The 14,485-nt window shown below is 47.5% G+C and overlaps 1 protein-coding gene across 2 annotated transcripts; it reads left to right on the forward strand.

Moving 5' to 3' along the window:
• Positions 1-243: 243 nt before the first annotated feature.
• On the forward strand, positions 244-11,795 carry PICK1 (protein interacting with PRKCA 1). Of its 2 annotated transcripts, none has more exons than XM_063322383.1 (13): positions 244-324; positions 1,312-1,404; positions 2,610-2,721; positions 3,207-3,335; positions 3,459-3,525; positions 4,845-4,934; positions 5,356-5,409; positions 5,510-5,572; positions 5,920-6,053; positions 6,805-6,897; positions 7,936-7,986; positions 9,470-9,614; positions 9,882-11,795. In XM_063322383.1, the coding sequence occupies exons 2-13, from the start codon at positions 1,364-1,366 to the stop codon at positions 10,127-10,129; spliced, it is 1,227 nt and encodes a 408-aa protein (XP_063178453.1). In that variant the 5' UTR covers positions 244-324; positions 1,312-1,363; the 3' UTR covers positions 10,130-11,795. The 2 variants fall into 2 exon arrangements, with proteins under 2 accessions (XP_063178453.1, XP_063178459.1); XM_063322389.1 differs by lacking the exon at positions 244-324 and adding an exon at positions 354-524.
• Positions 11,796-14,485: the final 2,690 nt, after the last annotated feature.

Here is a 14,485-nt window from a genome sequence, read left to right on the forward strand (position 1 = left end):
CTGAGCCTGAGCCTGAGCCTGAGCCTGAGCCTGAGCCTGAGCGGAGAAGGGGACAGACCCTTTCCCCTCAGACGGAGGGGTGCCCGATCGCAGTGTTGACGCCGGGACCCCACCGCCTGCGCCGCCGCCGCCGCCGGCCGCTCTCAAGATGGCGGACAGGAGCGAGGTGGCCCCGCCCCCGCCATGGGGACCATGGCAACGCGGCGCGAGCGGAGGGGGCGGGGTCCCGCCGGGCTGCTTCCGGGCTGGCCCCGGCGGTGACGTGTCGGCGGGTTGTCAGGGCCGGGCGGTGGGTGGCAGCCGCGCGCCGGGCGGCCGCTTCCGGTGAGCACGAGACACTCCCCCCTCCCCCTCCTTCTTCAGGGGCCTGTCATGGCGACCCCCCTCCCACAAACGGCCGGGTCGGTGCCCGGTGACACCCCCCCTTCCTCGGGTCTGCGGGCTTCGGGTCACCGGGACACCCCTTCCTCAGGGCCCAGCGCCGAGTCCCCCATGCCGGGCCCTCGCCCCGCGGCCCAGCCCCGGTGAGAGGGCGGGGGGGGTGGCGGGCACGCCGGCAGCACCCGGCGGCAAAGGGCCGGGCCGGGCCCGACGTGCGAGGCCGCTGCCAGGAGGAGGGGAGGCAGCCATGGCCAGCTGCCGGCGAAGCCCTGGCCCCTCGGCCGCCGGTGGGGTGTGATGTGGCGGTGACCGCCTCGGGGCAGCGTCACCCGGCCTTTGGTGCTGCCGAAGGAGGAGGGCAACCAAACCTCGTCTGCTAATTACTGTGCGAAATTAAATAGAAAATTAAATGGTGGAGGGGTGGGGGGAGCGTGTAAGGAAATAATGAGGCCTTTTTTTGTTGAAAATGAGTTGCAAAAAGCTTTGTGTAGCCTCCCGAGGTAAGAAATAAGTGTTAAAAAGTGACATAAATTGTTATGAAGTCAAGAACAAAACAGAGATGTTTAACAGACCTTGGGATAAAACTAAATACAAGTAGCAGCCGTGGCGCTGGGCAGCGAAAGCATGTGAAGGAACAGCTTCCAGAATGGACCATGTTTCGTTCTGTGCTTTGGAAATACTGCGCACCTGTGGGTTTTGAAACATGCAGCATTTAAACTCGAGGACTTTCTCCTGTCTCATTCAGAGCAGAGAATCAGAGACGCTTGACGTGGTTTTCAACTTCCAATATAAGAACAGAAACCACAATATGACTTTCCAAAAAAAAAAAAGGGGAGGGGAGGGGGATTGGCAAGGGTGACAGGTTGATTCTCTGCAGTTTTCTATTGAGATCACTGTTTTATTGGGGTTTATTCTGTTCTTTCTTCCCAGGGAGTTTGGAATAAGCAGTTTCAGGTGAACAGGCTCCTCTTAACCGAAAACAATGTTTGCGGATTTGGACTATGATATTGAAGAAGATAAGCTGTGAGTACTTTGCTTGTCTTTTCCTGTTTGCTAACAATAGAAATAGTCTTTGCAGCCAAGACCTAATGGGAGTGGATAAATTTACCTCCTCCTGACGCTGTGTGCTGAAGAGTTCAGTCCTGATTTCTTTCTCCCTTTGGGGACTGGGGTTGAGGCATCGCGGTGCTGGTGAGCAAAGCAGAGCACTTTCTGTTTACCCTGGAGTGACTACCATGCATTTCTGAGTGCAAAGCAGTGCTGACAAATTTTCTGTAAATTAATGACCTTAGCCAGAGAAAAAAAAATATTTACAATGGAGGAAAGATAATAAGAGGCAGGAAGAAGTGGAGAGAAGCTCTAGACTCCTTATGTCTGTAAGGAGGAGAACACCAGCAAGTGTGGAGAGCACTGAGCAAGTAAAAGGTTTGATGAGATTAGCAATGAATTTGACATGGAGCGCTTGTCTTGCATCTCATTTATGCTGTGCCAGTTTTCCTCTCGCTCCAGCACTAAGAGCAGATTAAACACTCCCTAAAACATAGTAGTGTTTCCTTGGTGCCTAGTGATGGATGAGGGTGTCTCTCCCACCTCTCATTCTTGCATGCAGTTTCAAAAAAGATAGCCCAGAGGGTCTTTCTGCTGGTCCATGCTCATAGACTCTGTGGCAGAGATAATGTGATGAATTCAAGGGACTGGAGCACCTCTTTTATGAAAAAAGGCTGAGACCTGGGTCTGTTTTGCCTGGAGAACAGAAGGCTGAGAGGGGATCTCGTCAATCCTTATAAATATCTAAAGGGCGGGTGTCAAGAGGACAGGGCCAGACTCTTTTCAGTGGCTCCCAGCAACAGGACAAGAGACAGTGGGCACAAACTGGAACACAGGAAATTCCATCTGAACATGAGGCAAAACTTCTTTACTTTGAGGGTGCCAGAGCACTGCAACAGGCTGCCCAGAGAGGTGGTGGAGTCTCCTTCTCCGGAGATATTCAAAATCTGCCTGGATGTGTCCTTGTCCAACCTGCTCTAGGTGACCCTGCTCCGGCAGGGAGGTTGGACTAGATGATCTCCAGAGATCCCTTCCAACCCCTACCATTCTGTGATTCTGTAATTCAAATGTGCAGTGCCCATTATGTTTCCAGTTTGTATTGACTCAGATACCAGAGTTGTTTCATATACATGTAGCCCTGCCTACCGTGTTCGGTTATTCATCCACTCTTTCTCATTTAGGGGGATCCCCACTGTACCTGGGACAGTGACCCTGAAGAAGGACTCTCAGAACCTGATTGGGATCAGCATTGGGGGAGGCGCACAGTACTGCCCCTGCCTCTACATTGTCCAGGTGGGCACTTGGGGAGGGAGAATCAACCATCTTTGTGAAAACAGTGTTGGCCTGAGAGATGGAAAGCATGGAGAGTCCTATGTTGTTTGTTTTTCTCAAAGTGGGAGACATCATCTCACTTTCCAGTGAATAAGATTTCCTTACCCTAGTACCTAATAGATGTGGAAGAATTAAATTAAGACTTCTGAGATTATCCTTCTCCTTGGAGAGCGTGTTAGAATTCACAGGGGACAGTGTGACATTCTCGACATCAAGAAATCCGAAGCTTGAGGAGGTACATCCTGGAGGCAAGAACTTCCCGAGAGAACAAGATGATCAGCCCACCTCTTAGGAAAGGAGAAAAACTGTGACTTCACCAGGAAGAAAATACAACTGAGTTAAATAGGAAGAATGCAATTGTCCTTTTTTTTTGTTCTTCAGCCCTGCATTCACCTTCCTCTTCCTCTTGATTCCAGTGTACTTGTGCTTTTTCTCCTCTCTGCTAGGTATTTGATAACACTCCAGCAGCCTTAGACGGCACCGTAGCAGCCGGTGATGAAATCACAGGAGTGAATGGGAAGTCCGTCAAAGGGAAGACTAAGGTGGAGGTGGCCAAGATGATACAGATGGTAAAGGTGAGAGGTAGGAGGGGGTCACTGGAGCTGCTGGGTCATAGTTCACAGTTTATTGTCCATTGGTAAAGAAAGCCACTGCTACTTGCTTCCAGCCCAGCAGTTTTGCCTTTGTTCGTTCTACAGGGAGAAGTGACGATTCACTACAACAAGCTTCAGGCCGATCCAAAGCAGGGCAAGTCTTTGGATATTGGTAAGACTGGTTTCTTTCTCCCTAGACTGTTAAAGTGACATGGAGGGGTGAAAGATTGGTCCCAGATAAAACCAAAGTAAAATTCTGGTTCCGTTCTTCCTTTAAACTCAGTCATTTTCAGATGGATACTGTCAAAGAGAATTGCAGTTTTAAAAAAAAAAAAATCCTTCCTTCTTGAAATAGTCTTGAAAGTTAAACTGAGGCTTGACTGTTGTTGTGGGAGGCTTGTTTTTCTGTCCTGTGTTTAGCATGGATGATGAAACTCAACTAGATAATAATTTAGTTTATTTATTTTGAATACCTGTAAATTGTGCTGATCTGTTGAGAGTTTCAGCTGTCCACAGAAGTGCATCTATTGAAAAACACTGGTTGCAGTTTCTCAGCTTGGAGAACAGTGATGAAATACCTATCTACGCTGAGTTTTGTACAACCATAAATTGTATAGGAGAGAGGGGAGGCTTTATTTCTAAAACAGAGTGTTTGTTTTGAACTGAGCCTACACAGTTGTCTCCATTGTATAGTCTATGTTTCTCACTTTCCTAAAAGATCTATTCTTTTTCCTTTAATTTCTTTTCATGGTGATCAAGGTGCTAATGAATTGACAGGGGTTCAGAAAAATGGTGAGGACTGAGATAGGTTTCTGGGGAAATCGAAGTGTGATGAGAATACGGTGTTTTCCAGAGATGCTAAACACTGTGTCTCCGGCTGAGTTCTTGGGAGCTGCAGGCACTTGGCACCCCTGCAAGTTTGCCTCTAAAGAAGTGTATCTGATTCATCTGATTCCAAAGAGGGCATAATTGTCTCTAGTAATTTGCAGGGTATGACCACCAAAGATAGAAATGAATTCCATCAAGGGGTGACAAAAGGATTTAACTAAGATCCAAAAGATAAAAGTAAGAAAAGGGAAAACTTTGAGCATTAAATCCTATTTGTCTTGCTTTTAGCCTTGTCTCCTGACTTCAGTTGAAGTAATGCAGCAAGTAGCGTAAGCAAAGTTTAGTTCCAAATATCGTGATAGGTAGCTTATAGCAAAGTGTTTTATTGGAATAGTCTTCCAAAAGAAGTGCTGAACTCAATTGATTGAAGTATATAGGATTTGAGAGCAGAACAGACAGAAGATAAAAGATGTGCTATGCATGGCCGGACGGAGCATCTAGTTTGTATGGTAATTCTTTTTCTGCTCACTACCTCAATAGTGAGTTAAGTTCAGACCGGCCAGTTTATTCAATGCCTGAAAAAGTGGTGAAGTATGCGAGTGTGCTTTTCATGCCCATAGAAATGACCCTGATCCTCGTTTGCAACTGTCTTTTGGCCTTTAGTATTGAAGAAGGTAAAGCATCGACTGGTAGAGAACATGAGCTCAGGGACAGCGGATGCCCTGGGGTTAAGCCGAGCCATACTTTGCAATGGTACGTATTGTCCCAGAGGACAATTTTCTGAAGGGAACGCTTACCCTCTTGTGCTTACCAACATTTTAGAGTTACTTGCATGTTCCATGTTATTCCTTCATAATTCTTTCCTTCTGCTATACCTCACTGTTACGATTGCCTCCGCCCTTCCTGAATGATATATCCTGTCATTGGGGCCATTTAAATGTTAGCTAAGGTCAAATTAATTTAAAGTGGGGACCCACTTAGTGAATGCTGATACGCCACACTGTAAAACTAGTTGGCAGTTATTTTAAAAGCTTCCCATGTTGGACCAGGGGCCAGGCTTTAGAGGTGAGAGAAATTTGAACCAAAAATATGAAACTGGTGTTCTTCCAGTCAGTCAAGTCTTAACCATGTCCTGGATTTGACTGTTGTCATTCTGATTCTTGTTTCCATTTAGATGGACTAGTGAAGAGATTAGAGGAGCTGGAGAGGACTGCAGAGTTATACAAAGGTAAATTGTGTCTTCCCTCAGATGCCAGATCAGAGAAAAAGATGCCTCCATTGTGTTTCAGTGAAATGACTTAAATGTTTTTTTCTGTCTTCCATCACAGGCTTGACAGAGCACACCAAGAGTCTTCTCAGGGCTTTTTTTGAGCTATCCCAGACACACAGAGGTAAAGAATCTTGAGTGAAGGGAGCAGAAGTCTTTCACCTCCAGTTTCAGGAGTTTTAGTCACCACTTAGATGTGCGATTCCCTCACTCAAAGCAAACTAAGTGTTGCAGAAATGAGCTGGGGAGGGCTGCTCTCCTGGCATTAGCAGTTGTGGTGCTAACACAGGCCTCATCTTTCACATGAGATGTTGAAGAAATGCCCTGCCAGCCTCTGGCCTTTAAGGAATATGTAGCATCATTCCCCAGCTAATTGCAAAGTTATGGGAAGGAGTTGTAATGTTGGAGGCAAAATTCTTCTCTGGGGTCAACCTCTTCTTTCATCTGTTTGTATTTATTACCCCCATCCAGCATTCGGAGACGTTTTCTCTGTCATTGGTGTACGGGAGCCGCAACCAGCTGCCAGTGAAGCCTTCGTGAAATTTGCTGATGCCCATCGCAACATTGAGAAGTTTGGGATTCACCTTCTGAAGACAATTAAGCCGGTAAAGAATTTAACCGTGGGAGTAAAGGGTCTGGTGTGGTCTTACAAATCATTCAGTCTGGGAAGAATTGTCTTGGTCTGCTTTCCTTTGGGGAACTCTCTTCATAAAGAACCGAAGAGGTAACATAATGAATATATTAATCTTTTTCCTTTGACTTTTGCAGGTGAATATATTACCCCTTTTCTTTTGGGGATGAGAGGGTAGTTTGATCAGTGTAGTCCCTCGAGCCTTTTCCCTGATATTGGTACCCATAATTAAAAGATGTCACTAAATTTACAAGAGTTTAGGTAAGCAATCCAGGAACAATTTAAGGATTTCAATCAATATATTTAAGTGAGAGTCTCCAGAGGATTTGTCCACGTAGTTTAGGAAAGAGAGTATTAAATTTTGATTTGGGCACCACTATATGTGCCGTGTTGGATGGACAGCATTGGATAGTGGGCCTCTGAATCAGGGAGAGTGGTTTCCTGGACTAGTTGAAAATGAAACAAGATTATTTGAAAGAACACAAATTCAGACTAGAAGTGAGGCATGCATTTCTAACGCTGGAACCACTTGTCAGTGACTGTAAGGGATGCTCTAACCATGGCAATTCTGAGTCAAGATCAGTTATTTTCTTTCAGATACGCTCTAGTTAAAAAGACTTAACTCGAGGCAGTCTCATGACCTATGCCGGTTAGGAGGTTGCACTTGATGGATTGTAGTCATGCTTTTTGGTCTTACATTCAGCAACAGGATGTTTCCCTTGCAGATGCTTACTGACTTGAATACATATCTGAATAAAGCCATTCCTGACACAAGGCTGACTATCAAAAAATACCTAGACGTCAAGTTTGAATATTTGGTGAGCTGCTCTTTATTTATTTAATTATTTTAATGGTGGTTGAAATTATGTTTCCTAGAATCATATCCTGAGGGTCACATACAGCCTATACAATCACATGTCCGTCCCTCCACAGTCTATGCAAGAATGCATTATTTTCAGTTCTTTGCCCCTTGCTGGATTACTCAGATTCAGACACCTGCTCTTGACCCAGTAGTTCTCACTGGTAAGAGAGAGATCCCAGAACCCAGGTAACTTATTTTCTACATGGCCAAATTAATTTCCTTATTTATTTGTAAAGAGTTCCTATGCAACTTATGCTCTTGAACTCCCCTAAATAACTCCTCAGCCTTAGAGTCCATATTTTTAGGTAGTTTTGGATAGTCTTTCTTTAGCCAGATTAAACCACTGTCAAATCATGTTTGTTTTCATTCATTCACCATGCTTTTTTTCCCCCTTCTCTATTCCACTCACCCCTTGTTTTCTACACCCCAAAAACCAGGGTAGGGTTAGTAAGTGCATCTGTTCTGTAACTGTAGGAATCTGTTTCTGTTTACCAGTTCAGAGAATATTTGGAGCTGCAGCCCTAAGGCAAGTGAATATGACAGCATCTCTTCCCACATCAGTCCTTCCCACAATTTATTTTGGTTTTCACCCTCTTTAATTATTCCCTCCTCATACTTTTCTGGTACTGTGTTTTCGCAAACAGTAGATGAATGCAGGATCTTTTTCTCTTACTTAGGTTATACTTAAGTATTTTCTCCTGTAATAGGTTATACTTACGTGTTTGCTCCTGTAATATAAATATTAAGCATCTTCTCTCTCCCCTACCGTTTTCTCTCCCCATCTTTCTCTAAATAGATTTTCTTTCCACCTGGGATGTTTAATACACTCTGATCCCACTGTGCTTTCCCCAGTGTCCCTAGCTGCAGCATTGACGGAAGGCTTGAAATAGTACAACCCTATGGCTGTGGGTCATAATGAAATTGCTTCTAATTCTTAATATTTCCTTCTTGTTTTGCTTTTTGCCTTTTTTTTTTCCTTCATCATTCTACAAAGTCTTACTGCCTGAAAGTCAAAGAGATGGATGATGAAGAATACAGCTGCATCGTAAGTACCGATCCTGTGGCAATGACAACTGCATACTCTGTTTCTGCAGCTTCCCTGCACTTGTAATTACACTGCCTTGTAATTGCAAAAGCGCTCCTGTGCCTGTGTGCATCCGAACTAGCGAATACATCCTATAAATTACACACGTTTGTTCGTAATATATTAGAAATTGGAGATCCTTAAATGCTACCTAGGAAACACTGCCGATAACTGTGATGAATTGCTGGTGCTGTGGAATAGTAGAGGGACTAGACGTCTCCTCTGCAGCTTGTTTGATCAGTGGTTGCCTGTCTCAGTGTTTAAGTAATATTAGCTTGTGTAAGAAGGATTAAAGTGTTATCTTCACAGATTCCATTTGTGTGTAGTGTACAGCTTATCATTAATTCTGGACTTGTTTCTGAGAAATGGAGGTTTAGCTTCTGTAGCAGAACACATGCGAAAGCTGCATTAGTAGTTGAGGAAAATTGATTAAAGGATCTCTCTTAACAATAGTATTTTTCCTCAAAATAGGTAATTTAAAATCAGAAGACTTAAAAAAACCAAATCCTGGCAACATTCTCAGTTAACAGTTTGCTGTCTGATTTAGAGTTTTATGACTAATCCTTAACAGCTCTGTTTAAGATAGCTAAAGGTGTTTCCTATGTGCCCAGTTTCCCTGCTTAAAAGTAAAATCATGTTTTATCCTAGTTATTGATCTCAGAGCAGGGATTTGAATTCTTGGAATGCCCAATTCCCAGTGCCAGAAAGGAATAAAACGTTCCTAACACAACATTTAATTATATCTTTCCTGCTAAATGTGAAGGAAAGAATCCCAGTCTTTCCCAGCAGAGTTGGGTGTTGGCACATGCAGCGTGCCAAGCCATAGTCGGTAACACAGGTTTTTAGATATGTTATGTTTACAGGTGCAAGAGAAGAACGCTGTTTTGCTGACAGACCTAACCCCTTTCTCTCAAAACACTTTTGTGGGACAATGTATAGGTCCATCCCTACTGGTTTCCAGCGTTGGGTCTAGATAGTTGTAGATACCACACAGGGTTCCCTGTGTAGACGTAGAGTATGTCAGGTTATCAATATAGGGTGAAGCTTGCAGAGAAGGGCAGGATTTTTTGTGTGATTGATACAAATTAATGTATCCCTCAGACTCTAGACTTGTTTGTTCATAGTGCCTGTCTAAATAGTTCAGATAAAAAGCCATTCCACTTCTTCATGCTGGGTCGAAAGGTGCCTGTCCTTCTGTCTTTGCTTCGTAGTGATGCTTTTCTTTACCGTGGTTGGTGTGTATTTGGCCTTCAAAATGGCCCCATTGACTGCCAATTTGTTGACGTGCCTCAGCATTCCTAATGTTTCATGCTTCCTGACTGCAGCTCCAGTGAGCTTGAGGGGGCTGTAATAATCCAAGGTCATTGTGCGTCCGCATTGGTAGGCAAGCTCTGTGTACAAGCGCTGTTATGGGAGTCTGAAATGGCCCCGTGTTTTTTGGCAGGCTCTGGGCGAACCACTCTACCGGGTCAGCACTGGGAACTACGAATACCGCCTTATCCTGCGTTGCCGGCAGGAGGCTCGCACGCGCTTTGCCAAGATGAGGAAGGACGTGCTAGAGAAAATAGAGCTTCTGGACCAGAAACACGGTGAGTACCACTGCTGTGTCCAGCACCTGAAGGGGTCAGGCAGACATGGCTTTGGCCTTCATGCTCCTCCTTCATCTCAGCTCAGAAGTCTTTGCTGAATAACTCTTCCGTGGCTGTGCTCGAGACATCTGCCCTCAGGGGCCAAAAGGGGTGAATGTGTAGGAGACTGTAACTAACATTGGTGAGGGAGGCTTGATCACAGCCTTCATTGCTCTGCTTGTGAAGGGGATTTTCGCCTGATTTGTTCCCAACTTGTCTCTGCTACAGTGCAAGACATCGTGTTCCAGCTCCAGCGTTTTGTCTCCACGATGTCCAAGTACTATGACGACTGCTATGCCGTGCTCCGAGATGCGGATGTCTTTCCCATTGAGGTGGACCTTGCCCGCACAACTCTCAACTATGGGCAGAAGGACACATACACAGATGGGGCAGAAGAAGAAGAAGAAGGAGGAAGCGAGAGAGAGGGTAGCGGGAAGGAGGACGCAAATGGTGAAAAGCTCATTGATGATGCCTGAGTGTGCCAGCATGGCCAGAGGAAGGACTTTGCAGACTGTTATAAAAACATGTATTTCGGATGGCCATTCATCCTCTGTGATTTCTGTGTGTGTCCAGCCTGGGATTCCTCCTCTGCATTGGGTGGGGGGTAGCTGGTTGGATTGGGACCGACCTCTGCTTTCCTCTCTCTTCCCTTGCTTGTTTGCCTGGATATTCCTTTTTTCCCCCTCTAGAAGTCGCCCAACTTGGGTACTGAGGTGTGGGGAGGAAAAATCTCCTACCGTGCTGCCATGTGACTGTGCAGACAGGACACTGCAGAGCAGGTAGGAGGGACCACTCCCCTCTGGCACATGGAAGCCAGTTTAAACATCTGGAGATGATGGCAAATGGTGAGAACAGCTCCCTTCTGTCTTCCCCTTGTGCTATGGGGAAGCGTTCACACCAGCATTGTTTTCTTCACCCCACTGCTCACCGTCTTCAAGCTTCCCATTCTCTGGCCTGTTTTAAGCTTCCTCTGTCCCTTCCACCTGTCCCCATGGGCTGCAGGACCAATTTTTGCAGGATGATGGCTGCTGCCACTCCCAGCTCTCTGTGCTGCTGTTCGTAAGAAATAGGAGCAAGTCTGAGCTGATGCCTCGAACTGGTGGTGGTACAGGTGATCTGATCACCCCCCCCCCATCTGAGGGGCTGGTGGAAGTAGCTGCCTGCCATGCTGAGGTGCTGCAAAGATTTGGGAGTCTCTTCCCCTGGCTGCCATCCTCTTCGTGGTCCCTGAGCTCCTGCGCAGCTGGCACTGTCTGCACGCTCCATAGCCACACCCCAGGGTTAGAATCCTGCAGGATGTGGCTCTGCCCTTCCCTGTGGGAAGGAGGGACCCGACTTAGGAAGGAGCCCCCCATACTTGGCAGAGATACTGAGGTGAGCGAGCTTGTCTTGAGGCAGACGGGTTCCTGGGAATAGCAGCAAAGCTGCACGCATTTCCTTTCCATCGTTCTCCTCTCCTATGGCACCGTGCGATGGACAGTGACCAATGTGCAGCCAGCCCTGCACGCTCTTTCCTTGTGCAGGCACCAGGAGGAGCCACCTTAGAACCGCGAAGGAGGCGTCCCATCCTTAAACTAGAGAGGAGAGATGGGAAGCCTCGCGGAGAGAGGAGGACATGGCCTTTAGGCAGAGGCCTTGAGATTCTGTTAGCGCAAAGCGTGACTAGCGTGCCACCCTCTGCTCTTGTCTCTGCACAACAATTTTGTGCTGCCTCTGGGCCAGAAGCAGTAGCTCACATCCCGTTCCCCAGCACAAGGGAAGAGGGGAAAAGGAAAACCGAGGTAAGTGAGGCTGCTTCCTTCTTTCCTTTTCTCCTCCCTCCATCCTTTCGGCCTCATCCCAGATGCAGATGGCACTTTCTCTTTTAGTGGGCAGCACAACTGCCGGGAGTGGTGTGCTTCCCAGAGGCAAGGGGTTTGGACTTCTCTGACATTACGTTTTAGTGGTAGGGAAATAAAGTTATTTAAGGGCATTAATTTATGATCAAGATGTTTGTTTTGTTTTGTTTTTCTCTTTGATTTTTGTTTTTTTGGAGCTTTGTCATCTCTGTGGGTGCCTGGAAGAAAGCCATCCATGGTCAAGCTGCTCTGGAAGATTTAAATGGACTCTGATGTACTGACTGTTGTCTCTAATAAAGAAAAATGTGACATTTCGTTTCCTGTCCTTTGTGGGTTTTCTTTAGTGATTTTTTTTTTTTTTCCCTGCTCATCCTCCTTTGCTTTTAGTCTTAAAATATGATGGGAAGAAGGAGGGTCATGTGCTGGCCGTTATTCTTGCGCATACTGGTGGATAATCTCTACGCCAAGAGGCGGTGCTCACTGCAGCACAGCTTTCCAGGGGGAGGAGGTTTATAGATGCTGCGCCAAGGCCAGCTCTCTGTGTGACTCCAGCCTTCTCTGCATCTGGGCTTCCCAGGGGAACAGCAGCCTTGAAAAGCCACCCCTCCAGCCCAGTGGCATCCTTGTGCCCCTCCAGAGCTAGCTCCTCCACACAGCTCAGCTGTTGCATCACGAGCCTGAGCTGACGCTTAAGTCCCTGATCCTCTTTCGGAGCTGTCGTGCCAAAATACGGAGCAGTTAAGGAAAACAGAGGAAAGGCTCCAGCGTTTTGATGTTGGCCAAAGCCAACAATGCCAAGTGGAAGGCAGCGTAGCCAGGTTTTTTGCAACCTGAGTGGTGGAGGGGAAGGAAGAGGGCTGGGTATCTTACAGCACCGGCTGTGGGGGGATCTGGTGCCCTAAGGGCTTTTTTTTTTTTGTGCTTTTGTGAAAAGATTTAAAGGCAGGAGGCTTAGTGGGAAATGTTGACTGGTGACAAGGAAACAGAGGGGACATTGTGCCCGTGACCTGCCTGGCACTGATGAGAGCAGTTGTTTTCATGCTGTGGACCTTGGACCTCTGCGGGGGGTCATGGGCTGCTTCTTGGAGGGGGGTATTGGTGAATAAGGGCAACCCAACCCCAGGGGACGGGGTTTGGGGTTGCTGGGGAAAGGGCTGCAGGACAACTTGGTCTGGCAGAGCAGAAACAGTGATCTTACCTTGGAAGGAGGGAACAACTTTGGGGAGCGGTGAACGGGTGCCTACAGGGCTCCACTGCCTTTGCTGCTGCTGCTCGTTCTCTCAGAGCATTGCACCTGGGGTTTGTTGTGGTGCTGAGTCTGAGTTGGGATGTTTCTACGGGGCTTTGAACAGGAAAAAGCCCAAAGTCACTGTTGTGATGGGCTCACAATCAGAGTGAACAACGGTGGTGGTAGCCAAGGTGGGACAGGGCATGGGCCTGGCATGGGCTTTGCCTTCTCCCCTCCATTTCCCAGTTCTTAGGTCTCCTCTTAAACTGACATTCTTCAGCAGCTTTATTTTGCTCATCATTTACTGCTTGAGATGCTTGGGAGCATCTAGAATGAAACCCTTTCCTCCACATCCCTGCTCGCCCTCTGGGTTTAAACAGCTTTACGGGTCCTGCAGGCTTTTCCCGTTGCCCGTTAATTTGGGCTCAGTCTGGTCTGGAATGAAACACCCATTTTGATGGTCCCATGAGCTGCCTTCCCTGTCGCCTTCTGCTTAGTTTTTGATGCCTCGCTGTAGTCACAGGTTCCCCCAGGGCCTCTGAGGTGAAGCAGTTCAGGAAACCGGAAGAAAGGGCTTTGGCCTGGGGGGGGGGATGTTTATAAGAGATCCAGTCCTAAAGCAGATTAGGAGTGGTTTTAGCATGCCGGGGAAGGTTGTCCTCTCTGGATCTAGAAATCCACCACCGCCGCAGGGGTGAGGGGGTCATGCCTGCCTTACCACGTGCTCCAGCACCCTCGTTAGTGGCGCCCAGGGGCTGTGGCTTGTCCTTCTTGCCTTACCTTTGATTCCTTTACGTAAGAGGGTTTTCTCTATTTAAAAGGAAAACACGCCTCTGGTGGCATTCCTGCTGAGTGGATAATCGCTTGGGACACGGTTATTTACCTGCCCTGAAACCCCCACCCCCCCCAAGATGCGCCAAGTTGTTCCCTTCACACGTCAGCAGGACTCACTTCAGCCTAGATAAAGCTGGCTCGCTGCTATTCCTGTCGGCGAGGCTCCGACCCGTGGCCGCTCACCTAATGGCATTAGCCTTTCTTAGACATCTTCTTCTGGCACCTCAGCGTCGGCCTCTAACCCAGCGCTTCCCTACTCGGAAAAGCAGCATCATGTGTCACTGCCCTGGCTTCACCACCCACAAAAGATGCTCCAGGTGGTCGGAGCCGGTGTCCCACGGGTTTGGTAGTGCCCCAGGGAGGTATTGCAGGGAACGCAGTGCCTACCCCCACCCCGTGCTGGCCGCAGCTGGAGGTGGCCCAGATGACAGCTATGAATTACACCACCTCCTAAGCCTGCTTCCAGCTAGCCCGGCGCTATCCCGACGGGGGAAGTGGGGCGGAGGAAACACTGACACCAGACCAATGCGTACCAGATCTGATTACAAAGAGTCTCTAATTGTTTGTGTTCTGTACGGTGACAATGCAGAAGGAAAAGGAGAGTCCTTGGCAGCCTCTTCAAAAGACTTTTTCCAGGGCTGGTTTGGAATTGAGGAAAGAAGATGATTATTATCATTATTATTTTCTTTTTGGTGTTTGGGCTGCCCTGAGCCTGTGTTGTACCAGCATGGGTGCAGGATGCAAGTAGACGTATCACTGGGTAGGTATGTGGACATATGTACATAAGGGCCAGCTATTCTTATATCTCTCCCTCTTACTTCTTACACCTGCTTTCGGCTCAACTGTCTCCACCCCCATATCCCACCTACCCTCCCACGCTGAGGTGCACGCAAACGTGGCCAGTTTTATACATCGCCATTGCTCTGCCCTGC

Source organism: Chroicocephalus ridibundus, chromosome 1 (assembly GCF_963924245.1).
Source record: "Chroicocephalus ridibundus chromosome 1, bChrRid1.1, whole genome shotgun sequence".
In the NCBI taxonomy this organism is placed as follows: domain Eukaryota; kingdom Metazoa; phylum Chordata; class Aves; order Charadriiformes; family Laridae; genus Chroicocephalus; species Chroicocephalus ridibundus.

Excerpts from the sequence above, each read along its gene's own strand:
- PICK1 (XM_063322383.1), top strand. The coding sequence starts at position 1,364 with ATGTTTGCGGATTTGGACTATGATATTGAAGAAGATAAGCT. Across the intron at positions 4,935-5,355 it reads CCGAGCCATACTTTGCAATG|ATGGACTAGTGAAGAGATTA; the intron begins GTACGTATTGTC and ends GTTTCCATTTAG. Across the intron at positions 5,410-5,509 it reads GACTGCAGAGTTATACAAAG|GCTTGACAGAGCACACCAAG; the intron begins GTAAATTGTGTC and ends CTTCCATCACAG.